Raw genomic sequence first — 26,867 nt, 5'->3', positions numbered from 1 at the left:
AAACAGGGGCAAGTTCACTGTTGTTTTAAGTGGACACAGCCCTTTATATCTCATGGAGTTACTTTTCTTTTAACCATCAAAGTAAACGCTACTTCTCACGGTCACAGCACAAATACCCAGCTACAAAACTGCCATTGCCCCGAGGACCCTTTGTGTGTTCAAATCATCTTTCAGACAGTAATCAAAGTAAACCAATCAGGGTGTCTTCACTCAAATGGAGAGGGTGACTCATCTGTGGGCACTGGTGGACTCTGCCCCTTCTAATGGGAGTGTTGAGCCAAATCCTTTTGTCTCACCCCTTGACTAACCCCTTCTTGTTGACAGGCCTGCTGCTGGACCTGAGCCCTGAGCTCCCTGGAACTCCCGGACTACATCAAGAGCAATAGGGAGCACTTCCCTTCCTCACTACGATACCCTCTACTTCTATGGGAGAATTTCATGCACAGTTAGCAGTAAAAACTCAGGTGAGCTGGAGACACCATCATCAGATTAATTTGTGTATTATGACTGCAGGTACTGAATTTTAGGTGTATTCTGAACATTACAGAAATCTTTGTAGATCAGTCTTAAGTCAGGACATATTGGAGCTGCACAATGACCTGAGTAAGCACTGCATGGACAGCTACTAGCAACGAGGGAGAAAGGGTTTATATCACTTCCACTGCCAGGGGAAACTTACTGTGGAATGATATCACAGGACCCTCCAAGGTGGAGAAATAAAGGAACAAGCCTGATCATGAAAGTACAGCAATTTTTTCCATCACTCCTCATGAAGAAGGTATTAGTTAGGGCCATGACAGACAGAGAACCTTATATAGTTATTATCCAAGCTGGAAGTATAGCAAGATGAAGCACTTCAGCCTCCAGAAGAGTTTTTTACTAAGAAAAATCATCCCAGGACGCTAAATATTTAAAGGACAGCTTAGCAATGCATCTTGCTTTATCCATACACTTATTAAAAAGGTCTTACTAAAAAGGAACCAACCTTGCTAAGTTCATCAGCAAAACACTACGTGGCTAAGATACAGTAATTGAAAAGCACTGAAGCAATCTGTTTCTGAGCACAATTAGGCATCTGCCTGGCACACAGGTACTTGATCACAGGATTACAAATTAGTATTTGTGTAAGCTGAAATACTGCATCTTGTATTTGGACTGTGAATACACCCATTAAGAAATTGATTGGAATCAGTTGTGTGTTAGTCCTTCAAAAAAAGCAACAGCTTCATGAAATAATTTTTTGTGGAAACAACACTGACTGATGTTAAAACACTTCATTGCAATTCAAGCAAAGACAAAGTTCCACAATGCAAGAACTTTTTTAGAAATATCCATTTTTATTCCTCTTACCAGCTACCTTCACAGAGCAGTAAATGTGATAATATCGCCTTAATAGTAACTCCCAAAGCAGGGAAATACTGGATATTTTTTTTTTGTTTCCTTTACCTATCAGTCTGGAGTTAGAATTTTCCAAAGGTAAGTGAATGACAGCAAACAGCTCTAATTGCTGAAGGAGGGATTTATTTTAAAAGGACCATTATGAAGGAATTTTTATAAACATCCAAGAAAAAATACATCTCACAGAATGAGATATATCAAGTGATATGTTCTTGCCCTCACACAAAAGCATATATTAAACATGTGCAACCTCTGCAATGTGTAAGCAAATTTGGAACCTGAGCAGCATTTTGTTGTTTCCTGCCGTTTTCTGACTGCAAGGTCCCATTTGTGTGATTCACACATGTGAAAATATGTGGATCTCAGAACTGCCCTGAAAAACAAACCCCACATTTCTATGCAAAGTCACAGACTGGGGTGCTAGAGGTCAAGTTGACTGGATTTTTCTGTTGCTTACCCCTCCATCACATCCACATACACTAAAAGAACCTTCCCCTCTATGGAAAGTGAAAAATCTCTGCTGTACGACACTGACTGTCACTGCCAGGTATCCTAGAGCCCTTCTACATGACTGTCACTGCCTTGTGCTTCCTGACAGGGTGGCCTCCTGCAGCCACACTTGACCAGCCAGGATTCACACAGCCATTCCACTACTGCTGCTCCCAGGAACCAACTGCCTCAGTTTACCAGTATTTCCATGAATAGGCAGGATTCCTTACGGAGAAGCCTGCAGAGGCTTGTTTGCTCTCTTGCCACCCTATCAGGATTATTTTACTTGTACTTCCCAACACAAAATAACTACTCAGACATCTGTGGAGGACATCCTCTGCTGCAGCCTGATTCAGAGGCAGGCACAAAACTGTAACCAAACCCTCCACTGTTTGATGGGCTGGCATCAGCTGATCAAAAGAGTAAGCAACACATTGCTAAAAATCACTGCCAGAGGAAACTTTCAAAGCACCTATCAAATCAGTTTTGGTAATAAAATTATTCACAGTCAATATATAAATTGAGCAATATAGAAATACCTACTTTTAATAAAATAAGGCTTCCAGACTTTAGAGGGGACTCTACTCTAGAAGTCAGTGCTGATCACTAGTGCTCAGGCTCCCAAGAGGCTTCCTAGTGTGACTATCAGCACATTGCATATCTAGTTAAATTACAGCATAATAATGGAGAGAATTCCACAAACCTGACAATTTATCAAAGAAAACCAGAATAATCTGAATAAAAATAAATTATACAAAGAAAAAAAATTTAAAAAAATAAATTACTGCATGCCTCTTCTGGTACTTGGTTACAGAGTATCTAGCTCATTATTGCATGTTACATTTTCATGATGTTGTTTAATTGCCAAAGATATTCACCCTTTCCCATGGCATGTTGCTCATTCTCACCCATGCAGTAACAGTCACTGCTCTTTTAAAAAACATCTGCTGGGCGTGTGAAAAAAGCAGTCAGGCAGCCGGTGGCAGTGTGGTCAGGAGCATCTTAAATCAGCTTTGCTGCTTAAAACTGTAATACAGAATTACATCACTGCTCTTTACAGAAAATGTGACTTTGAAGCCTTGGCCTGAAACAGATCACTTCTTCACTTCATCATGACGCAGCACTGATGGCATAAACATGGCACTGTGCCCTCCAGCAAGGCACAGATGATTCACAGAAATCAGTGTCCATGTGTCAGAGAGGGGAAAATTATTACAAATGTTAGGCTAATTGTAGGATAAACTTGTGATGCTAGTAGGGGAGGCTGAGGTAATAAGCCATGAAAAAAAGCACAAAGATGCAGATAAAACACATGAGACACAGAGATTCAGGATGCTGGATTCCCTGGAAATATGAGCCAGGAAATACTCAGGGACACTGCAGTAGCTGAATGTGCCAAAACATTACATTTCTCTCCCAGGGCCATCTTCAAACTCATAGTTTATAAAACCAGCAGATATCAAGCCCTAGATGTTGTGAAACTAGTTTAGCAATACCAGGTGAACAAACAGTCTTCTGGTTGACACCTTCAAAAACAACAGTTTTATAACTTTCATACGTTTAATTAGCTAGAAGGTTTCTGGACTGCCCTAGAGAAGCAGTGCCCTTCTTGAATTAATTTTTTTCCTCTTTTGAGAAAAAAAAATCTGCTGAAACTCAGAGGCAAGAAGCAAGTAAGAGTGTGAGAAAACAGATATATGTAATTCAGATTCTACATGGCATGCTTGCAAATATGAGATGTGAAGCACTTTTCTGCTCTCCCTGGCTCTGTGCTCAGTTTTGGACCTGTCTTTCCATAAAAATAGGAGCCACTTGAGGGGAACTAGAAGCATGGTGAGAGTGGAGGAAGCAATCAGCAAGATAGAAAGCATGACTTTTAGAGTCAGATTAAAGAATTTGGCAGAGAGTTGTACTTAGAAAGAAAGGATAAAAAGGGAAGTAGTGTAATAAGGATCTTTAAAACTTCAAGAAACTTCTGCCTAGGAAAGAGGGTGATTTGTGGAACACCATCATACAAAAAATTTAATCAGGCAAACTATGCTGCTGAAGGAGAGTGGTACACTACTGGTACCATCCTGGGAATCTGTGGAAACTCCCACGTGGGGAATGGGTAAGGACATGTTAGGTTACTCTATGTCAGGACTTTGTTATCAGTGATCTTCCCACACCATGGCTGAGACCCTTCTGCATCAATTATTCTGGTATTTGGCTTTTTATTATGAAGGAATTATTTAGTGAGCTGATCATGGGAAAATATTCTCTCCAATGTGTTGCATAAAAGAAACAAACAAAAAAAATATATACTCTTTCTGATATACTTGTCAGTAGAGAGCCTATCCAAAGCTGAATAGTTGCACTGCTTAGTAAGAGATCCAGATATTTAGATACCCAAGAAACTGCTTTAGATAGCCCCATCTAGACAACTGTCTTGGTTTGAAAGCCAGGTGTCTGCTAAGGGAGGCAGGAGCTTCCCTTGGAATGGACAATGTGCATTGCTGTTTTTGTAGCTCAGGGCTCTCGGGCAGATTCGGGCACAGGGCTGGCAGTTCCTGGCCAGAGTGCCCATGCAGGGAGCGGCGGCGCCGCTGCGGGCCCGGGCCCGAGCGGAGCCGCTCCCGCTCCCGCTCCCGCTCCCGCTCCCGCTCCCGCTCCCGGCCGCTGCGGGCCCGGGCCCGAGCGGAGCCGCTCCCGCTCCCGCTCCCGCTCCCGCTCCCGCTCCCGCTCCCGCTCCCGCTCCCGCTCCCGCTCCCGCTCCCGGCCGCTGTGGGCACGGGCTCCCGCCAGGGGGCGCTGCTGCCCCCGCGGGGCGGGCGGGGGCGCTGGCTCCCCGCGCCGGCAGGGGGCGCTGTGCCGCGGGCTGAGGGAGCGCCGGCAATGGCGGCTGGGCCCGGGCGGGAAGGGAAGAAGGAGAGGCTTTGCTCCACAAACTCCATGGCAGCCCATCCCGGTGTCCCAGCAGGACTCTCGGGAGCACCAGGCTGGGTTGGCAGGATGTCTCAGCAGGCAGGGGGTGCAGAGAAAGCTCGGAGCAGGGCTGAAGAAGGGGCGGGGTGGGACAGCCGGGCTCCCAGCAGGGCAGGGAGAGCCGAGCTCAGGATGCCGGGCACCTGAGCAGGTGGGGACAGGTCCCTCTTTTAAGTGAGGTCGGTGAGGGCCCGGTCCTGTGGCTGCTCTCACCAGCAGAGGCTCACCCCACGGCAGAAGAAGCAGCTCTGGGCTGGAGTGTGGCGGCAGCAGCCAATTCCCTTTCCCAATCCAATCGTCCTCCTCTGAAGCCGAGAGACAGAGAGAGGCAGCAGCTGCCCCACCTGTCCTTTACCTGCCCAATTCCCGCGGCATCTCTGGCCCTCGGAGAGAAACTTCCAGAGAAGAAAAGTGCAACCAGAGATCCTCCTCCCCTGAGCATGGCCACTTCTTTTGTTTTTCTTAAGTGCTCAGTTGTTAAGAGTTTCCTAGCAGTTTATGGGAAAAATTTCTATATGTAAAAAGGAAAAAGGAAAGAAAGCTTACCCTTAACAAGAACCAATTTTTTTAAATGTCCTATGGACTGAGTAAATCTGTTGTGTAAATGGGCATCGTGTCCTCTTTCCACCTATGGATTCATTACCAGATTAAGAAATGGTACTGTGATCTTCTCCAAGTCTTTTGGTCTTAAAATTATTTATAGTCTCAGGCGCCCAGTGCCTGCAAATTGAGTGTTCAGTATTAGAACAAGCTGCATGTCCTTCTGGGAATGTAGCGAACATATGCCAAGAACAGCCTCCAGCTGAGACAACCAGAGCTCAGCCAGAGGAAGGCTCTGCTTTACCTCACCTGGGGCGACTTGCTGCCCACAGACCATATTGTTCCCCTGCACAGGGCTGGGGGAGCAAAAGCAGCGTGTAGGCGTTGCCTAGGCACTGCGAGCGGGACACTGCCACTCAACTACCAGTGTGGGAAGGACGTGGAAGGGAAGGTAGTTGGCATCTATTCAAATTGAATCCTGAGTGAAAAAAAAAAAAACAAAAAACTGGTGTTTCAAAAGCATGCCTGGAACTCAGCACTCTCTCCAGAAGTGAAAAAGTGTGTAATCTTTTTGGCTGGCACATGTACTCACACAAGCAACCCCCGACCACCTGCTGATCCAGCAGTCAAGAAAATGTACCTGGTACCCAGTGCAGAACTCCATTGTAGTTGTTCCTGTGATGGTGGCACAAAGCTGAGTGCTTCCGGCATTTCTGAAGAGATCAGAACTGTAAGTCTGAAGCCTGTTTGGTAGATGCATTAGCCAAGTGCAGATAGAAGCATCTTTCTGGGTACATAGGCCTTACCCTCAGCACTGCCAAGTGAACACACATGCTTTTTCCTCAATTTTATTTCACTATATCTGTCTTAGGTTTTTGCCTGTTGGCTAGCCTTTGAAAACTCTTATTTATATCAACTAGTAGGGCACAGCAGATTTTTACCTCTCTAAGATGTATGCCTAATGTATATATATCCTGCCTAGTACCTAATGCATACCTAGTGCATGCATCCTACAATTTGTTCTTGGACTTTGCAGCAGTTCTGTTACCACCAGACACAGTGCACGGGTGGTAGTCCTGCATCTTCTATCTCACCCAGATGGCCCACAGATGGCCAGGCCACGACGGTGTCCGGCTCTGCCAGCGACACAGAGCATAGACTCACCTGTCCCACTCCTGCATGGGGAGCCCGGGTAAGCAAAGACTCGGCAGCTATTCGCCAATCGACTTGGCCTTTGCTGTCTTCCGCTCTGGGAACGTGCGGGCAAAGCACTCCCCCTCTATTCCTCAGCTCTTGGAGGGGCTGCGGGACTCCCAGGTGCTTCCTGCGGGGCTGGGGATCTCCGCGGGCATCCGGCCAACAACCAGCGAGCACACAGGCGAAACTCGGCAGCCGCTCGCTAGCACCCTGCAGCTGCTCTGCGGGCGCAGCCGCTGGGGTGCTCCGGCTGTATCCCTGGGAAGTGGGGGCGCCTATTTCCCAGCGCCAGAGCGGCCCGTGGGAGCTGTTCCCGGCCCGCGAGCGCTCCCGGGCCCGCGGCCGCGGAGCTCCCTCGGGGCAGTGCTGCCCTCTGCCGGGTCTGCTTTGCCTGTTTCTGTTTTGGACGGCGTTTGGTGCTTGCGGGTTTCGTTCCTTTGGTTTATTTTGTTTTCGTTTGGTGTGTTTCTGGTTTGGTTTGTTTCGTGTTGTGGTTTGGGTGATGGGAGTTTTTTAGGCGCGGGGGTTTGAGTCAATAGATACAGCTGCCAGCCCTTGCTGCTAGAGAGCAGTTCCTGCTACACTTACAGACCTGCTACTGGGCGTTCCTCGTCTTGCGCTGGGTCCCTTGAATCACAGTTTGGAACAGCTGGCTCTGGTTATGGTAGGATTTCATTTCGGGTACTCCTCAGCAAGAGCTGTTTGGGGCCACAAGCTTTGTTCACATGACTCCTTCCAAGTCACTGGAAGGGCCACATCCCTAAAACCCACGTCTCATCCAAATGGACAGCCAAACACACTGAAGATGAAGCAAATATCTTCTGCTGTAAAGCAACAGAGTTTTTAATTGATTGGTACTGTGGGTGCTTGAGACCAGACATTCTTTGGCACAGTCTATTCAGGTAGTCAGTTTTGACCTTCTCAGTACTTTTTTCTTTTTTTCCTCACTGACATTTAAAAATGTTTTGCCTTTATAGCAGCAAATTTATATTTGTCTGCATTGAAATACACCCTAACAGAGAGCTTCCTCTATTCCTACAGCAGAAATTAATACATCTGTAACTCTACCACCTGCAGCAATCCCATAACTCACTTTGAGCAGTATATTAATTTCACCTGTAGGTTTTATGTTTAAACAGGTACCCTATTTCCAACTTCCCCTTTCTTATCCCAGTTTCATTACCTTTCATTGCATTCCAAGTAGAAATACATGTTCCTTGGCATTTAAAGATTTCTCTTTGTGGCATTATAGTCTGTCATGAGGTCAAGCAGAAAAAAGACACATCTAAATGCAGCTGCTTCTCTGCACAAATCCACAACCTTCCTCTGGATCTCCAGGTGACCCTTGAGAAGGGGTCCAGGTCCAGCAGAGCCCAATAGCAGCTGGCCAGCCATGTCGTGGCCAGGACACAGGCAGGGCCCCACTGGTACAGTTACAGAAGAGTTTCCCATATACTCTTGCCTAATCTTTCTCTCATAATTCATTCCAGGCAACTGCTCCACAGACACTCTGTGAGGGCAGCCAGTATAATCCCTCCTGCTCACCATGGACCGCCCTGCCCCCTACTAACTTCAGCCTGGTAGTGGAAATGGTAGTGACAAACCAGCCAGGCAAAGGTCTGCAACTTTTGTGTGCAGTAGCCCAGAAAATGGACTCTGGTCCTCCTGTAGCAGAATTTACTGCTTGGTTCCCTCAAGAAAAGTGCAGAGCACTACCTTACAAAAACAGCGGAAGGCACAATCTTACAGCTTCTACCTATTTCTTTACAGTATTTAATGAAAATACAACCGTTTTGAAGAGTAAAGAACTAAATACTTTTCTTTGCTAAAACACTGTTTGAGAAGGCTTCTCTCTGGGCTGTACCCACAACAGTTCACAAGAGTCGCTGTGATCACCGTGCAGATGGTTTAATGACAACCGTTTAATGGAACTAAGCTCACTGCTAAATTATATTAATTGTCAGACCTGGAAGACTGCATACAGCACAGTGCCAGGCTTTTGGGCTGAAGAAATACCTGTTTAAAACTGAACCTGAGTGTTTCAGTAGAAGAAGAGATGATCATGCTAACTGCCATGATTTCAGAGGTTAAAACTCCAGCCACCTGTCATAACTGTGTGTAAAAATAGTTATGCTATGAAAAGTAAAACATGAAGAAGGGAAACAGCAGAGATTTATTTTTTTTTTGAAACACAAAGAAACCCAAGAATATTTATTTATTTATTTGCAAGAACCTAGGTTGTCTTTTTAATATCATATGCTTTCATGTCTGTTGTTAAGAGACATTCTGTGACATCCATGTGGGCATACACTTGCATCTCTCCAGCAGAAAACTAGTTTGGAGTTTAATGAAATGTGTTGTTCTTCTTCTCTTCTGGGGTCCATGCAGGAATTTATGCAGCTATGAAAGATCAGTGGAAAAGTCTTGAAACTAATACAATCAAGACGGGTTTAAATTACTTTCTCAAAGCTGTTTTTGTTCCATTTGCTTGGCTTTGTTTTTGACAGCCTTGCTGTGTGGAGCAGTTTTTGCAAAAGGAAATGATCAGTCAGTATTTTGTCAATAGAGTACTTTCTTAAGTAAAGACTTTACTTTTGAAACAGAGCTGTGTTTCAACATGAGAAAGACTATTTAGTATTTCACTGTTGAGGTTCAACACATGATTTTTTTTTTCTTTCTTCTGTTGAATCCAGCAATGTTTTTTAATAATATGAAAAAAATTTAACACAAAACTTAAATAACTGGAAGCTTGTTGATATTAACTGTGTCAAATGAACTACCCAAGGATCAGATCAGAGCTTGTTAATGAAGTGTAAAACAGGGTTGCTCTTCCTCTTCAACGGGATGGTAACTTGCAATATTGTAGTCTTAGCACTTTGCTAAGATAGAAAACCCTGGCTGTTAAACGAAGGAAACTAACATTAATTATCCATTAAGTATTTTTACTGCTATTTATGTCAACATATACAGTATTTTGAAGGCATTTAGACTAAATGTTTTAGAAGAAGGGAAAGGGCAGAGAGATAAAAATGTTCTGGAAACTTAAATTACAGAAAAGAGAAGTAGAATTGGCAGGTTCTTGAATTACGAAGTTATAACATTACCTAATCCTTCTGCAGTATTAATAATTATATCCTTTGTTCATTTTTCAGTATCTTGGCTTAAAGCTGTTTTCTTCCGATCTATTACTTGCTTCAGCAAGCCATGGAACAAAGCCCATTTCATAGCTTCAACCAGTTTTGAACTGAATATCTTAGTCACACATAAAGTAAATGTGTGAATGAAACCTAAACTTGCTTTGGAAACTGGGAAAATTCAGGCCAGAAAAACAGATATACAGGGCTGAAGAAAATGGTTAAAATACCGTCTGCACTGAAAAGGAGAAATAATTATGTCTGCATCAGATATCTATTTTCTTAGTCTCAGTTCAGAAAGATGTAACCAATAGATCACTTAGAGTTTTGTCCTTTTTTAATAAAATATAATTTTGTTTTGAAATTAGTAAAAATTGTAGGTTTGTCCATTTGCTTTTTCTCAATAGAACCTGCTTTTCTTTTTGTTTTCCTCAAGAAATGAGGGAGCCACGGGTAGAAAAAAATACTGTATCATTTTAAAAAGAAATAATCTAGTGTAAAAAATTCAGTTTTCGCTAATTCCACAGCAAGAACAAATGGCAACTAAGAAATCAACTTAGTGACTAAGAAAGCTTTCTTGTATTGATAAAGAATATTATTTTCAAATTCCCTAGTGATGGCATAAGGACTTCAAGCAGATTTCTCAGTGTAGAAACTAAACCTAAATTTCTTCTGGCAAAAACATTGCAAATGGGAACAATATTGATGTGAACAGAGAAACACAGTACAATCATCCACTGAGTCACTCTGGAGAAGGGCAAGATTTTAACTTAATTTTCAACAAGTTGGTTTCTGCAAACCTACTTGTTGAACTCTATTTCAACAGGCCGAGTATTGCTTAGCATAATAGCTGTGGAAAATAAGAATATGATTTCTCTCTTCCTTTGCTTGTCAAAACCTTTTGATAGTCACTCTCTAGAATACATTTGCATTGTATTGTGCCATATCAAAGGGAGCAGAGAGGCAGTCACTGGAGCAATGGCTTTGCCATTGGGTTTGCATTTCAAAGGAGAAGAACAATTTCCCAGATTTACTTCAAAGCAGCCAGCCCTTGTGCCTTTGCCTTTCTTGTGTAGTCTGTTGAGGACAGCCCAGTCCTACCAGCAGCACTGGAAAATACAATAAAGCCTCGTTTGGTCCAAGTCAAAGAGCACTTCACACAGCTCTAAATCTTTCGCCTCTCCCTTGAGAAGTAAATGGGTACTTGTGAGATTGCAGATTGCACAAAGCAAAGCACACACTGACTGTACATGAAGCAGAACAAAGAAGGGTCAGCCTGTCTCCCAGGAAAAACTGCTGATGGTTGCTGTGAAAACAGATAGCCCATCTCTCCTAACTATTTTTGCTTCTGCTTATCCATCAAAAATTTTTGACTACGCATTCTTTAAAATATTTCAACATTCTTCCTTGCTGCCCTATTATGTGTTCCAGGCTCACCAGTACACAATTGGCTTTACTGCAGTGAACTTGGAGCTAGCCCAGGCAGGTGTCTGGGAGCAGAGGATCACACCAGGGCACCTTGAGGAGTTTTCATACACTGGCAAAACCTCATTGTTAATAACAACAGAGGGATCCCAGACTCCTGAGCAGGCAGAGCCGAAACTCTGAGGGACAGTGGCCATCCCTCCACATCGACAGCAGAGCACAAGCAACCAGGGTAAGAGGCCAGAGCTCACTCTGCTCCAAAATCAGCATCCGAGACCCAACAAAAAACATGTCAGGGCCCTGTGGAAAGGCTTAATAAGACAGTGTGTCCTGTTGTACTCACTGCTCTCACAGCAAGTCAAAAAAGGGGTGCTGGAAGATAAACTCATACTCAGCTACTCTTGAATATATTTACACCACGATTTTGTATGTTGAATGTTATTGCCCCTTGATTCAGAGCAGTAAGGCACCATTGTGGGTGCTGTGCCTGCCACGTGCACAGGTGCCTGGCTAGTGCATGGGGAACTCAATTGGGTTAGAGCTGGCCAGCCTGCCTCCATGCAGCCCCACAAAATAAACTGCATAAAGAAAACAAAAACAAAAAAAAAAAAAAACCAAAAACAAAAAAAAAAAAAAAAAAAAAAAAAAAAACAAACAAAACAAAACAAAACAAAACAAAACAACAACAAAAAAAACCAAACAAACAAACAAAAAAAAAACAACCAAAAAACAAACTGAGTAACTGAGTTTGCAAGGGATTTGTGGTATTTGGACAACAAATGTAATTTACATACAAAAATCCTACTTTTCTCTCTAGTGTCTTGGAAATACATTTCTAATCCTCTTTTATGTCTGGAAAAAAAATGAGAGGCTCTGAAATAAAATTAAAATAGTACAAACCTAGTACTATATGTGGGGGTTTTTTTTCATAGTAAGTCCCAGTCGTATCCTTTTTCATCCTTATTTTTGTGTATCAGTGAGTCTCTAAAATGATCTGTATTGTCATTGTAAAAAAAAAAAAATTAACACTTTGGGTTACATTTACTTTATGTAAGGGTTTGTTTTCCTGTTTCCCTGTGGAAGCAGGAAAAAGTCACAATAAAACAGGCATTAATTAATTCACACCTGCATAAATACCCTGGAGTATCAGGAGGCATCTGATTTGTAGGATCTTCTAAATAGGGAAAGAAGTGACAAATTGAGCTCAAGTTTGGAATGCCTGTGGGAAGCCTGTTTCCTTTCCTAGTTAGCTCCCATGCAGCCCACAAAGAATGGTCATCCTGTGGACATGGCCACAGAGAATTTCTGCCAGGTTAGAGATACACAGGAACTGGGCTTGAAAGGTGCTCCCTAACATCACTCGCAACTCTAGAGTCTTATTACTCCCAAGAGACGGCAGCGTGGGAGCTGAAAGAGTGTCTGGTGAGAAAAAAAGTGAGAAAAAGTAATCCTGTCAGCTCCACTGGGGTACAATGCCACATCTTCACATCTTCTTTTGGTTTAATGTTCACAGGTGGAGGTGATGCACTGACCCAGGTGCAGTCTCAAGTAGACTGTCCCTTCATCCTGTTCACTCCCAGGTGAGAAAAGAAAAGAAACATCCTGTGTGTAAATACCTGGTTGCAGTGAGCACACTCGGTCAAGCAATATGCACAATTTTGACTAAGATGGGCCTAAAAACAATTATCAGGATTATTTGAGTAAGTCCCACTGTCTTCTGACTTTCCTAAAAATGTCATGAGTAGTCAAGCAACTTTCCAGAAAAAAAGATACATGCACTTAAGCACGAAAACAAGCACATATACCCAAGATATATATAGAGGCAGGTTCTATGAGAAATTACATTAGCTTTTTCTAGCCATATACTTAGTTTAAATCCCAGCAATTCTGTTATGAAATGATTTCTCAAATGAATTCTCACTTTTCAGCCTTCATTTATTGCTCACCTTGGTTTTGAAGGAGTATTTATGAGATTATTTCTCAAGCTTTTTTTCTTCCACCAGTTTAGTTATGGTGGTTTTCTGGCATGCTGTATAGCAAAGCATGATGACTCAAATTAGATTGCTAAAAATACTACTACTTAAAAGTTATACCACAGTTCTCTTTTTAAAAAAGGATGGATAGATATGGAGACAATGTTTTTGTTGGAGATTAATATCTTTTAAATCAACTGACACACAGACAATCTAAATATAATCTTTTTATTCAAGTTTAGACAGAAGCAAAGCCACTTGCACATTATACCATATAGGAAGAAACTGAATGTTCCCCTGTTTTAGCCCACCAGGTTGCAGTGCCTGACCTACCCCAGAAACAGTTCTGGACAATATGCCAAGTTGTATTGTGGCCTGTCCATGCTTAGCAGCACCGGTGGGAGCCTCCTCTGCCTGCATGACTGCCTTCCCTGCTCAACCACCCATGCAGAATGGTCACTCATAGAGTCCAAGGAAGAAAATTATTATTTTTCATGTCTTCTGAAAATACTTGTCCTTCTTTCCTTTTTTTTTTCCCTACCAAATTGAAAGTTTTCTCTTCTACGTAGGGCACTTTCTCCCCACCTTCATCTAGTTTAAATATAGCCCTGTATTTTTTTTTTTCTTTCTTCATCAGTCAAAGTGAAAAAAGGAGCAGAATACTGCTGTTTTAGTTGTTTTCGGGTCTGAGAAAAGAACGGGAAACCAGCTATGATAGAGAAAAAGAGAAAAAGAATTTAACAAACAGACAGGAAAAAAAATAATTTTTGAGAGAAGTTATTTTTAATAGTGTTTAAGCCCCCCACTTCTCCCATACAAATGTCTTATGGGAGACAGGAGGAATAAAAGGGTTAAGAACAAGGACTAAGCCTATGAAACCAGACAGGCTTGCTAAAGCAAATGGATTCTTTCAGGCTAACTTGGATTTTCTCAGTGCAATGTTTATAGTTGGAGAATAAATACACAAAAAGCCTTACTATTTTGCCAAGGAGCTAGAAATATCCTTCAGGCAAAATCAAAGCCACTTCTTTCTAATTTGAGACTTCAGTGCAAACTGAAATTCTCTCTCACACAGATGAACCATTTGTTTTTCTGAAACTCAGAGTAGGCCTTCAGGCACTTGGTTCTGAGCAGCAACTGAGCCAAAGACCACAAACCATCTCAGGTTTTCCCTGATGGTAAACACTCTGGAAAGCACCATACAGCTCTGCATTCATGTGCTGGTGGGATACTCAAAATATTCTCCACAGCCCTTTTCAAATGCTTCCCTCAGACACTCTTCTGTCTGTTTTACAACATTTCAGTCAAAAAACAAACATGTCGTTTATACCTTTGAACAACATATTGGAGAATAATAAATAGTCAATAAAGTCAAATAAAAAGCTTACTCATAGTGGGCAGCTCTCTATTAAGGGGCACTGCAGGCCCCCATCTGCCAGCCTGATGGAGAGACAGAGGACCTGTGCTGCCGACGAGGGGCTAAGATCCGTGATGCTGCCTAGAGAGCAGCACAACTTGCCAAGCAGCCACTACTGTTTCATGTGGGTGCAAATGACACTGCAAACCAAAAAATAGGCAGGATCAAGGAAGGCTGTAAAGTCCTGGTGAGGCAGGGGGAAATATTAGTGCCCAAGTCCTCTTCTCATCTATGCCTCCAGCTGAAGAAATAAGAGACAGAAGAGAAAGAAATAGAAAGATGCAGAGAAGGAAATAGAGACAGAGAAGCAGACCCATAGTGCTGATGAAGATCTGGCTTCATGACTGGTGCCATCAAAGAGTTTTTGGGTTTTATGCCAATGGGTTGTACTTTAATGATGATAACCTATCAGGAAGAAACAGGAATCACCTGTCTAAGAGGGGCAAGAGAATCTTTGGCAGCAGGCTGGCCAATTTGGTGAGGTAGGCTTTATATGGAAGGACTGAGGGCAGGGGATGTGTTCTGTCTGAAGTGGCAGTGCTCCTGCCACTGCTTCCTCCTGGGGAACCAGTGCAGTGACAAATCTCCCTTGGCTGCCTCTCAAACCGAGAACCATAGAGCTAACCACATCAAGGTGTATATGGCTTTGGTAAATCCCTTCTAGAGAACCTGGATGCTGCGCCACATCTCTAAAATGCCTGTACCCAAATGCACACAGCATGGGGAGTAAAAAAACCCTAGAAACCTAAACAGGGCCTTGATATCACTGCTCGCATTACTGGAACATTGTCATGGATGGCTGTGTACTTTATAGAAAGGACATCTCAGCATGGCGAGGTCATGGCATTGCTCCTTAAGTGAGGGAGCACCAGGAACGTATTGACCACTTTCCAGGAGTAGGTGAACAAGCTGAGAATTTATGGGTAAGAATTAAGGGACAGGCTGACAAGGGTGACACTGTTGTGGGTGGTTGCTGCACGCCACCTGATCAGAAGGAAGTTGATGAGGCTTTCTGTGGGCAGATGGAAACAGCCTCACAGTCACACACCCTGGTTTTCCTGGGGGTCTTCAAACACCTTGATACTGTTGGAAGGGCAACATGGCTCAGCACAGCCAGTCCGTGAAGTTGACCACTTACAGTAACTTTTTGACAGAAATGAAACAGGACCCAAGAAGGAAAAGTATGTTGCTGGACCTTTTACTAACAAATCAGGAGGGACTGGTCACAGACAAGAAAGCTGAAAACAGTCTCATCTATAGTGGCCATGTGATGGTGGACTCAGGATCCTTCATGGAGGAAGCAAAGCAGTAAGGACTAGAACTCCAAACTTGTGGAGAGCTAACTTCACCCTCTTCAAAGAGGAGCACGGGTTAGGGCTCTAGAAGATAAGGGGGTCCAAAAGACTGGTCAATACTCAAGCATCACGTCCTCCAAGCAGACTTGTGTCCCCATCATAAAAAATTCAAGCAAAGTGAGCAAGAGACCTGAATGGATGAGCAAGAAGCTTCTAGTTCATCTCAAACAGAAGACAGCAATTTATATGTCTCAGTGCACTCAGTGTTATGTGCTTGATGGGGGCGCGACACCTCCCCCAGGCTCCTGAACCTCCTAAGCAGTCGCCAAAGGATCAGCATAGAAAAGCAGGATGGGACTTGATTGTTTATCCCAGGATCGTTTATTAAACCATAAGGGTGAAAAAAAAGCACCCACAACCCCAACATAAAACAGATGCAAGGACCACGCACAAGGTCAGGGCAGTGGGTTTTAAGGGACACAGGGGTGAAGTTTAGGGTGGAACACAAGGCACGGATTACAACATTTAAACCAATAGGAAGTTACAGGGGAGGGGAACACTTTAACTAAACCAATGAGGCATCGAAGGATACAAAATTGACAAGGAAATCTCTGGAAAAAGGGGTAGATATGAGGGAGGACTGACAGCTGGGACTAAACCAATGCTTCAGGGGAGGGGGAGGGGTACAATACCAACAATTTTGAAAATAATATTGACAAAAACACCCCACAATATTTATGGGATGTAGGAAAAGGGACAGGCCACATGGGAGAACATTATTGGAATATGCAGGGATGCAATAAGAAAAGGTCCACTTGAATCTGGCAAGGGTTATCAAGGACAACAAGAAGGGCTTCTGCAAGTACATCAGCAGCAAAAATAACATTATGGAAAATGTGGGGCTGCTGCTGAACCACATGGGTGTCCTAGTGACAGAAGACACAGGTCAGGAAGAATTACTGCCTGCCTTTGCCTCCATCTTTACTGCTGAGGCCAACTCTTAGAAATCCCAGACCTCAGAGTTAAGAGAGGAATGCTGGAAAAAGGAAGATTTCCCATGGTCAAAGAGGGTTAGTAGCTGAGGGAGCTTGCAGATATCGCTGTTAAGATACTCTCCATCATCTTTGAAAAATGGTGGAGAAAGGAATGGTCCCTGATAAGTGGAGAAAGACCAATGTTACCCCATCTTCAAAAAGGGAGTACACAGGAAACTTACCAGCCAGTCAGCTTCACCTCCCTCCCTGAAAAGGTGATAGAACAAATCTTTCTAGAAGAATGGTGGTTCATCATCAAGCATGTAAAAGAAAAGCTGATCAAGAGTAGTCAGTTTGGATATACCAAGAGGAAATCATGCTTGACCAGTCTGATGGCCTTCTGAGATGGCATGGCAGGATGAGTTGGTGAGGGGAGCCATGGATGCTGTCTACCTTGGCTTCAGGGCTTTTGACACTGTCTCCTATAACATCCTTGTATGTAAGCTCAGAAAATGTGCATGAGGGGACTGGACAGTGAAGGAGAATTGGCTGAATGTCAGAGCTCAGAGGGTCAGTGGAGTAGAATTCGGTTGGAGGCCTGTGGTCTGTAGCATTCCCCAGGGGTCAGTACTGGATCCAGCCTTGTTCAACTTATTTATCATTGATGTGAACAAAGGTGTATAAGGCACCCTCAACAAGTTTGCTGATGATATGAAACTGGGGCTGATGTGTCAGAAGGCTGTGCTGCCATTCATTGAGTCCTTCGTAGGCTGGAGAGAAACCTAGTGAGGTTCAGCAAGGGCAAGTATACTACAACAGGGGAGGAATAACCCCGAGTACCAGTACAGGTTGGGGGCTGACCTATTGGAGGGCAGCTCTGTGGAGAAGCACCTGTGAGTCTTCGTAAATGACAAGTTGACCATGAGCCGGCAGTGCCCTTGTGGTCTGGAGGGCTAATGGGATCCTGCCTCAGGAAGAGTGCTGCCAGCATGTCAATAGGGAGGTGTTCCTACCTCTCTACTCAGCCCTAGTGAGGCCACATCTGCAGTTGTGTCCAGTTTCTCAGTACAAGAACAAGGAGCTAGTGGAGAGTGTTCAGCAGGGGCCACAAAGATGATTGAGGGTCTGGAGCATCTCTCTCACAAGGAGAGACTGCAGGAGCTGGGCCTGTTTAGTCCAGAGCAGAGAAGACTGAGAGGGGACCTCATAAATCCAAACATCTCAGATGTGGGAGCCAAAAGGATGGTGCCAAACTCTTTTCAGTGGTGCCCAGTGACAGGACAAGAAATAATGGCCATAAAATCAAACACAAGAAGTTCCATGTTAACATGAGGAAAAACTTCAACTGAGACTGGGAAACCACTGGAACAGGCTGCCCAGCGAGGTTTTGGAGTCTTCATCACTGCAGACATTCAAAACCCATCTGGAAGTGCTCCCGTTCTCCCTGGCTCTGGGTGAAGGTCCTGGTTCCACCCAGGGCAGTTAACTTTTGCAGCAGCCATGAGTGGCACAGCCAGGTTATTCTATACCAGCTCACGCCCTGCGCAGTGGGGATAGAGGGGTGTGTGGTTTTTCACCAAGGTGTGCCGGGTGTGCCTTCAGGTGGCACCAGCTTCCATGTGCTGAGCAATCCCATGTCAATTATCCACCTGTCTTGTATACTCTGTTATTAGTATTGCTGTTGTTGCTGTTCATTTTCTTATTTCATTGGTTTTTTCCTAGTAAATTCTCCTTATCTCAACCTGTGATCTTTACCTGTTTGTGCCTCCAATTCTCCTCTCCATCCTTCTTCTCCAGCCACAGTGGGGAAGGGAAAAAGCAGCACATGTATGGGCCATTTCCATGGGAACACTTAAGTGAGGAACATCATTCCTAAACCATGACCAGTGACTCTGCCTTGGCAGGGGTGTTGGACTAGATGATCTCCAGAGGTCCCTACGCATCTTAACTGTTCTGTGATTCTGTGAAAATTCAGCAGAATACTGCTCTTGGTTTCAACACTCCTGCTTTCACAGGAGTATCAGTGTGCCTCTCCTAGAGCATACATACCTACATATTGGCTGTTTCACCTGCACTGGCACAGCTCATGGGAGATTTCCTGTGGATACAGCCTCTCTTGCTCCCACATGTGTTGCCAGGATTTTTAGTGAAAAAGCCTCTGCTGCGATTTTTCCTGCCCTGAGGAGCTGAGGGCCTCAGGAAAGAAATGTAAACAATAACTATCTGCTGCTGTGGAGTGCCACAGGTGAATCTTCCATTGGTCCATGTGGATTGTTTTCAATCAGTGACCAATCACAGCCACCTGTGCCAAGGCTGTGAGCAGTCACAGAATTTTTGTTATTCATTCCTGTTCTCTTCTTGTCTTTGTAGCCTTCTGATCTCTTTCTCTCTGTTCTTTTAGTATAGTTGTAATGTAGCATTTTAGTATAATATATATCATAATAAATCAGCCTTCTGATCAACATGGAGTCAAGCCTCGTGTCCTCGTCCGATGGGAACCAGTTTTAACAACACACATGCACATGCAGCTGACCTGAAGGCAACAACCACCAGAAGTGGGAATTTTAAAACATCCTGCAAACAACAGCATCAACTAGTGTAAACATTGAAGGGAACAAGGAATGCAGATTTAATCAGAACTGAAGAGTTGGGCAGGTCCACCAACCTGAGGTCATTTGGCAAAGCTGTACAGGTTGAAGAGGTAAGCAGCATCTGCTTCCTCTGCTAGGAAAAGGGTAGGTTCCCTTAAAAATGCTCAAGAGCCAAGTTTCTTCTGGATGCACATTTTCCTTCCCTCTCTAGGGAGGGAGGCTCAGGCAGTCAAGTTCCAAACATCAGCATCTTAAGTAAAAGCCTGGCAGTCAGTCCAAACTACTCTTTAGTCCTCCTAAAATCAGAGGTACGGGTATATGAGCACAATTGAAAACCAAAGAAATGCTTTCTCCCCACAGGTCACCTATTGTCGTGTTTTGTAGGAAAAATTATTTCAACCAGGATACTTAGGAGCTGGGATGTAATAATGTGAATGACTAAGATAATGTATTTCAGCTTTTATTGAAAAAAAACCAAGACATCACTTTTACATTTCAGAATATTTTCAAACAAGGCCTTTCTGTTAAAGCTTTAGGTATCTAAAAAGTGTCTACACGATTCACACCTGTATGAAGCTTTGCAAGTCACACCATAGTCACCAAACAGCTATATTGCACAAAGATCCACACAATACCACACCGTTTTTAGCTTAGTCTACATTGTAAAGTGCTGTTTCATAGGGAGAAACTTGAAAAAAATAATTATCTGGATAGGCAAGTACTGCTGAACTGTATTTCTGAAAGTTGACATTTCCATGGTAGTGGAAAAAATATCACAGCGTGTTGTCAGTGCCTCTTGACAGTGTGTTTTTTATTTAATAAGCTGGAGTAAGCACCAAATAGTACTGTCTGGAATACATACTAAGTATTCAAGTAACACCAAAAGCCAAATCAATTTTTAAATTCAGACTGAGATAAATACAAACAGACATATCAAAAGGTAAATGTTTAAAGTAGCATCAGTTTCTGTCCAGTACAGTAAGTAATTGCATAGCAGAAGACATGTTAAATGAATTTGAAACTCCAATAGAAAAAGCCCCTAAATTCTGAATTTCTTACTTCTACAGTCTCAAACCAGTAATCTTTTTTTACATTATTGAGTCTGAGACACTGTCTTCACATCTGCAATACAGTGTTCCATTTACAAATATTTCCATAAAGTAACAAGATTCGGTGATACAAATCTAGATGCTTATAAAAAATCTAAATGTGGAAATTTGGAGGGCTAGCCATGACATAAAGGCTCTAATTTAGACCAGTTTCTGAAACAAAGGAATCAAAAATGAAACATCTATCTGTGGAAGAAGATTTGGTCTGGAAAAGAAAGTTCAGCCCTACAACCAACAGCCCTAAGCAGATTCTTGGTGTGGTAGATAAGTTACAGCTACTGAAGTGAGAATACTTTCTCCTGGCTCTCTCTGACTGCTGCACTCACACATAAGATCATGACTCACATACTCAACAGAGTATACTAATGTAAGAGTTTTCAGTGCTTGGCTTGGGGTTTAATAAATATTGGAGGGGGAAAAGAAGTGGAAGGAACAAAAAATCTTAACAGCAGAGAGATCTTCTGAGTCTCACTACAACTTAGTTTGCTCCAAGACCTGGAAAAGCAAACAAACAAAAACATGGGCATGTTTGTGTTTCCAGTTAAGCTACTGGGGAACATCCAAGTCTAGAAGTGACTGAAGAGCTGCAAAAGGCCCTCAGAACTTAGTGACTAGGTAAACAAGCATTATCAACATAAACAAATGCAAAACAGCACACCAGGTGGGGAAAACACTGCATGAAAAATGCTGAAGAAGCTTCATCATGAACATGGTATTGGGTATCAACCAAATAAAAGACAATTATGGTTTTAGGACTACAAGAAGAAGGAAAACACAAAACTTTGTAATCCTTTACAGCAACAGAGTGCCTTATGGACAGACTGTTCAGTCAGCCTCAGCAGGCAAGAAGAGAGCAATGGCTTCAATCCAGTAAAAGGGAAGATGAAAGGGAGGGAATGACAGAAATTAAAGGCTATAATGATAACTATCTAAAACAGAAGAAATTACTAAGAAGGCTAACCAGTAAGAGACAGTTTGTCTTTTCTCCTGCAGTAGAAAATTCCAAAAGGTACCCAGTACTTCACACCTCCTGCTGGGACATCAAAGTGTTTGTCACACAACTCACACTGAATCTGTGGAGTGCACTTTCACACAGCCTTATCAAGACAGAACATTTGCAGGTGAGATCCAGACGAGAAGTTGCACTTGCTGGGCCTTTCTGGCTGTCATGCTCGTGATGGCATAGACAACTGTTTCTGACACTTTTTTCCAACAGTGGCCACAGTCAGAGGCTTAGGAGAGAAGACTCCAGGTCAGATCTGTACAACAGTTCAGACAGCAAAGCCTGCAAAAGGTTTGCATTATGACCTACATTCACTTAACTGTATTGTGATTTTCAGGTCCCATTTCACAGCTCTATAGCTGTATAGATGTACTTAGTAAGCATACTTCACACACATTCATCAAGATGCAACACTATCCCCAAATTACAAAGCATATCCCCAAATTAGAAAGCATATCCCCAAATTAGAAAGCACCAAGTACTTACTAGAAACATCCTTCACTTTAGATCCTTATTTTTCCACAAGTCAACAATGCACACACCCTACTTTTTTTTATACATGGGTTTCTATAAAGAGAGGCAGTCCACCTCCATTCTCAGTAAGATCATGTAACAGATCCTCCTGGAAGATAGGTCAAAACTTATGGAAGACAAGAGATCAGGGACAGCCAGAAGAGTTCACCAAGGGCAAAAACTGCCTGACTCACCTAGTGGTCTTCTGTGACCCATTGTCTGCACCATTGGATAAGGGAACAGCTAAGAGATACCATGTACCTGGACTTCTGTAAGGCCTTTGATAAGATTCCCCACAACATTCTTACCTCTAAACTTGAAAGAGAAGGGTTTAAGTGGATGGACTGTTCAGCGAATAAGGAATTGGCTGAATAGCTATACCCAAAGAACCACAGTCAATAGCTTAATGTCCAAGCAGAAACCAGTACTGAGCAGTATCCCTCAAGGGTCTGTCCTGGCACCAGTGTTGATGTGGATCTCATGAGGTTCACCAAGTACAGGCTAATGCACCTGGATCCAGGAAATCTCCACTATCAGTACAGACTGGGGGATGGAGAGCAGCTCTGCAGAGAAGGACTTGGGCATCCTGATGGATGAAAAACTGACCATGAAGCAGCAATGTGTGCTTGCACACACTGCGTTCACCTCTGAGGCCCCCAGTACAGAGTGGTTCCAAAGGAGAGGCACAAAAATTGTCAGAGGGCTGTTAACATCTGTCCTGTATAGATGTTGTAAGAGATGGAGTTATTCAGCATAGAGAATGCTCCAGAAAGACCTTATTATGGCCTATTAATAGATGTCAGAGCTCAGGACATCTCTGGATGCCCTGAATGTCTCAAAGCCCTGGCAGGAGCTCGGAGACCCTGGCAGGAAGCCAAAGACACCTGGAAATTCGATCTTAATTCATGGAGCAAATTGCCAACCTTATATAAAGAATTACAGGCCACAAAAGTTTAAGTAGCATAGTAGTAGCAATCACAGGGTGAAGGGAAAAATTTTGGAGCACTGTACAGGGGGGTTTTGAACCTTGTACAGAGGGGTTTGGAATTCTGTACATGGGGGTCAGGAGTCCCAAGACGGAGGGATTTGGGTGTGCCCTGTCCTTCTTCTTTCTTCTCCTTGGCATCCATGTTCAGGATGATGTTGGCATGTGGGGATTGGTTCATGGTGAAGGTACACTTGCCAACAAGGGTGAAAAGTATTGGAAATTGAAGGTAAATATCTAATACGTAGTTTTCACTATAAAAGAGACAACCACCCCGTGGGTGGGAGAGAGTGCCCTTGGCTGTCTTGCTGATCAGACCTCGGCTGGACAGACAGACAGAAAAACTTCGTAGATAAGGAACAATAAACTCAACTGAAGACCAAAAAGCAAGAGTCCAGACTCCTTCTTCGAAAGCGCGGCCTGCCCAGAACCACCTTTTCCCGTGCTGGGGCAGAGACAAGTAACAGCCGACCCCGGCAAATAGATAAAAAGAATTTTTTAAAAAGATGGAGGACTTTTTTACCAAGGTCTGGAGAGACAGGACAAGGGGCAATAGTTTTAACCTAAAAATGATAGATTAGGTTGGACATAAAGAAGAGATTGCTAATAATAAGGGTGGTGAGACATTGGAGAAGGTTTCCCAGAGAAGTGGTGGATGTCCCATCCCTGAAAGTGTTCAAGGTCAGGTTGAACACAGCTTTGAGCAACCTGGTTAGTGGGAGAAGTCCCTGCCCATGGCAAGGAGGGGTTGGAACTAGATGGGCTTTAAAGGTCCCTTCCAACTCAAGCTGTTCCTGCAGTTCTATGATTCTGCAAATGTGATACAGTTTTTAACATTAGAAGAACTGAAATTTTAAGGGAGACTTCCTTTAAGGCAGAAATTAGGTCTCAAAACTTAACCAATGCATTTTCAACATTCTTACTAAGAAAAACCCAAGCTGCTGCTAGATATTTTCTTTTTTTTTTTAAATCAGGTATTTCTTTAATACTTGCTTTTGCCTAAATACCAGGTACCATTATTCACACATGCAAACATTTCTGATTTTTGACTCCAAGTTCTGACATTTAAGGTACAATTGCACTTTATTTTAGATAGCTTAGAGTAAAAGCCTGGAAGAATAAATAAACTTACCATTATGCCACCAACTATATGACAATGAGTGTCAGAACTGAGTTTTAACTTACAATCACATTAAGGGAATACAACATGCAATCAGATTCAAGTTTACCTTCATCATTCCACGTATAAGTTAAACATTCAACACCATTTCTAATTTCTTCCTCTTTAATATTATATTTTTAATATGCTATTCTGTGCTGAAAGGCCCAACTGGTGATCAGGGTTTAACTGGAAAGCATTTAACCCTGCAGAGGCATTTAGGCAGATTTCTTAAAAGGAGAATGGCAATCACACACTGTCAGCTTTGACTTCATTAAATACAAAACTGACTGTGTAAGGATTTAAGTTAAATAAAAGGCAGATTTCTACCCCGAAGAGTAAGTTTTGGTTGCTAGTCCTGAAAAGAAAATTTTGGTTGCTAGTCAGACTTGTTCCCTGCTTCCCCCAGGAAAAGAAGTCTGTGGAGAACAGCATTGCACAGATCACAAGAAAGGCAGGAGAATTCCTCTGGTGCAGGAAGCGCCTGGACCATTTATTTTAAAGAATCACAGGCCAGAGGCTTGTGAGCAACACGTAGGTAGAATATAATTTATCAGGACTAAAAGCTAAGGTAGAATTCTTCTGCTTTCATTTTCTGACTCAGAACAGCAACAGGAAGAGATTGCTGCACTAGATGTCATCGTGGTACTCCCTGTCCGTGGCTGTGACAGCTTCCTCAAGGTGAACTGCTGCACCGCCCATCAAAGCAAATGCTGGGTACATCAAGCCAGAGCAATCCACCTCACATTCGTACAGGCACTTCATGCGGCCTGCATCGTAAAACCCTACCCTGCCTCTGTCACAGTCCAGGCAAATGCCCAAGCACGATGGCAGGGGAAGGATTCTGCTGGCTGGATCCTTGGGAGCAGTAGGTGTGGCAGGGATAAAGAACTTCTTCATGCCTAAAGTGACCAGTGTGCAAGGTTGCAATGAGTCAAAGAAAGCGTCTTCACTCCCACTGTCATGACCGCTGTCTTGCTCGCATCTGGAACACAAAAAAAATCCCACGTGCTTTTGTCAAATGCTGAAGTGGGATCAGTGATGTGAAAGGAGAAGAACGTTTCTGTAAGATAGGCAACACCACATGATCACCCAAATATCTTGGGTGGTAAAAAAATCATAGAATCACAGAATATTCTGAATTAGAAGGAAACCACAAAAACCATTATATTCCAAGTCCTGGCCCAGCACAGGACAACCCAAGAGTTATACAATGTCCCTGAGAACATTGTCCAAATGCCTCTTAAGCTCCGTCAGGCTTGGTGCTGGGACCACTTGCCTGGGAAGCCTGCTCTAGAGTCCAACCACCCTCTGAGTGAAGAACCTTTTTCTAATATACAGCCTAAGCCTCTCATGACACAGTTTTATGTCATTCCCTTAGGTCCTGTCAATGGTCACCTAAGAGATGAGATCAGTGTCTGCCTCTCTGCTCCCCTCAATCTCCTCTTCCCCAGACGGTGCAATCCAAGTGACTTCAGTCACTCCTTATAAGGCTTTCCCTCCAGATCCTTCAAAATCTTCATGGCCTCTGCACACTCTCTAACAGCTCAATGTCTTTTTTGTGTTGTGGCACCCAGAACTGCCCCCAGCACTCGAGGTGAGGCTGCCCCAGTGCAGAGCAGAGCAGGACAATCCCCTCCCTTGCCCGGCTGTGATGCTGTGCCTGATGCTCCCAGGGCACGGGGCCCTCCTGGCTGCCAGGGCACTGCTGGCTCCTGTTCAGCTGGCCATTGACCAGGATCCCCAGGGCCCTTTCCTGCACTCATTTCTGCTTTCCAGCCTGTCATTCATTTGTCTGTCTGTCTGTACACCCAGGGTTGCCCCATCCCAGGTGCAGAACCCAGCACTTGCCCTTGTTGAATGTCATGCAGTTGGTGCCTGCCCGGTCCTCTCATTTGTCAAGGCCTCTCTGCAGGGCCTTCCTGCCTTTGAGGGAGTCAGCTGCTCCTCCCAGTTCTGTATCATCTGACCTTACTTAGTAACCCTTCCAGTCCTGTGTCCAAGCCATTTATGAAGCTGTTGAAGAGCACAGGGCTGAGCATGGAGCCCTGTGGAACCCCCCAGTGACAGGTGACCAGTCTGGTGTCACCCCAGTCACTGTAACCCCTCGTGCCTGACCCCTGAGCCAGTTGCTCACTCATCACATGATGTGTTTATCCAGATGTGTGCTGGACAGTTTGTCCAGAAGGATCCTGGGAGACACAGCATCAAAAGCTTTACTGAAATCAAAAGAGATTACACCAACTGGCTTCCCTTGGTCAGGTCAGTGGGTTACAAGTGTCATGAAAGGAAAGTAAGTTTTTCAAGTTGGACTTTCCACAGATGACTGCACTGTCCTTCAGGTGTTGTTCAGTAATTCCCAGAATAATCTTCTCCATAAATTTACCAGTCATTAAAGTGAGACTGACAAGCCTGTAGTTACCAGGATCATCTTTCCTGCCAGTCTTGAAAACTGGGACATTTGCCAGTTTCCAGTTGACTAGCACCTCCAAAGACCATTGAAACATGAGAGAGGTCTTACAATGACATCAGCCACCTCAGTACCCTAGGATGAATCCACAGACTTATGGGGATTCAGGTGGAACACCAAATCCTGCAAAAATTTGGGAATGGCTGGGAGTTTATCATTCTCACAGTCATGGTCCTTGAGTTCTGGGACCCCCAAAGGCCACCACTGGTGTTGAAAACTGAGGTCAATAAA

The 26,867-nt window shown here is 43.6% G+C and overlaps 2 protein-coding genes across 5 annotated transcripts in view; both read right to left on the bottom strand.

Moving 5' to 3' along the window:
* Positions 1-8,136, bottom strand: part of LOC135291252 (uncharacterized) — a 43,677-nt gene extending 35,541 nt beyond the window's left edge. The window contains exons 1-2 of the mRNA XM_064405286.1: positions 7,909-8,136; positions 6,556-7,023 (exon numbers count right to left, since the gene is read on the bottom strand). Of these exons, the coding sequence (XP_064261356.1) occupies positions 6,556-7,023; positions 7,909-8,136 (696 nt within the window). The remainder of the gene's footprint in view (positions 1-6,555; positions 7,024-7,908) is intronic.
* An 11,708-nt stretch (positions 8,137-19,844) lies between these two features.
* Positions 19,845-26,867, bottom strand: part of TRIM36 (tripartite motif containing 36) — a 35,320-nt gene continuing 28,297 nt past the window's right edge. For all 4 annotated transcript variants that reach the window (XM_064403564.1, XM_064403565.1, XM_064403566.1 and 1 more), the window contains one exon: positions 19,845-25,151. In XM_064403564.1, the coding sequence (XP_064259634.1) occupies positions 24,797-25,151 (355 nt within the window). In that variant the 3' untranslated portion in view covers positions 19,845-24,796. The remainder of the gene's footprint in view (positions 25,152-26,867) is intronic.

This window comes from Passer domesticus, chromosome Z (genome assembly GCF_036417665.1).
Source record: "Passer domesticus isolate bPasDom1 chromosome Z, bPasDom1.hap1, whole genome shotgun sequence".
In the NCBI taxonomy this organism is placed as follows: Eukaryota; Metazoa; Chordata; class Aves; order Passeriformes; family Passeridae; genus Passer; species Passer domesticus.
Note: the sequence above shows the minus strand (reverse complement) of the source record. Positions and strands in the feature narration are given on the sequence as shown.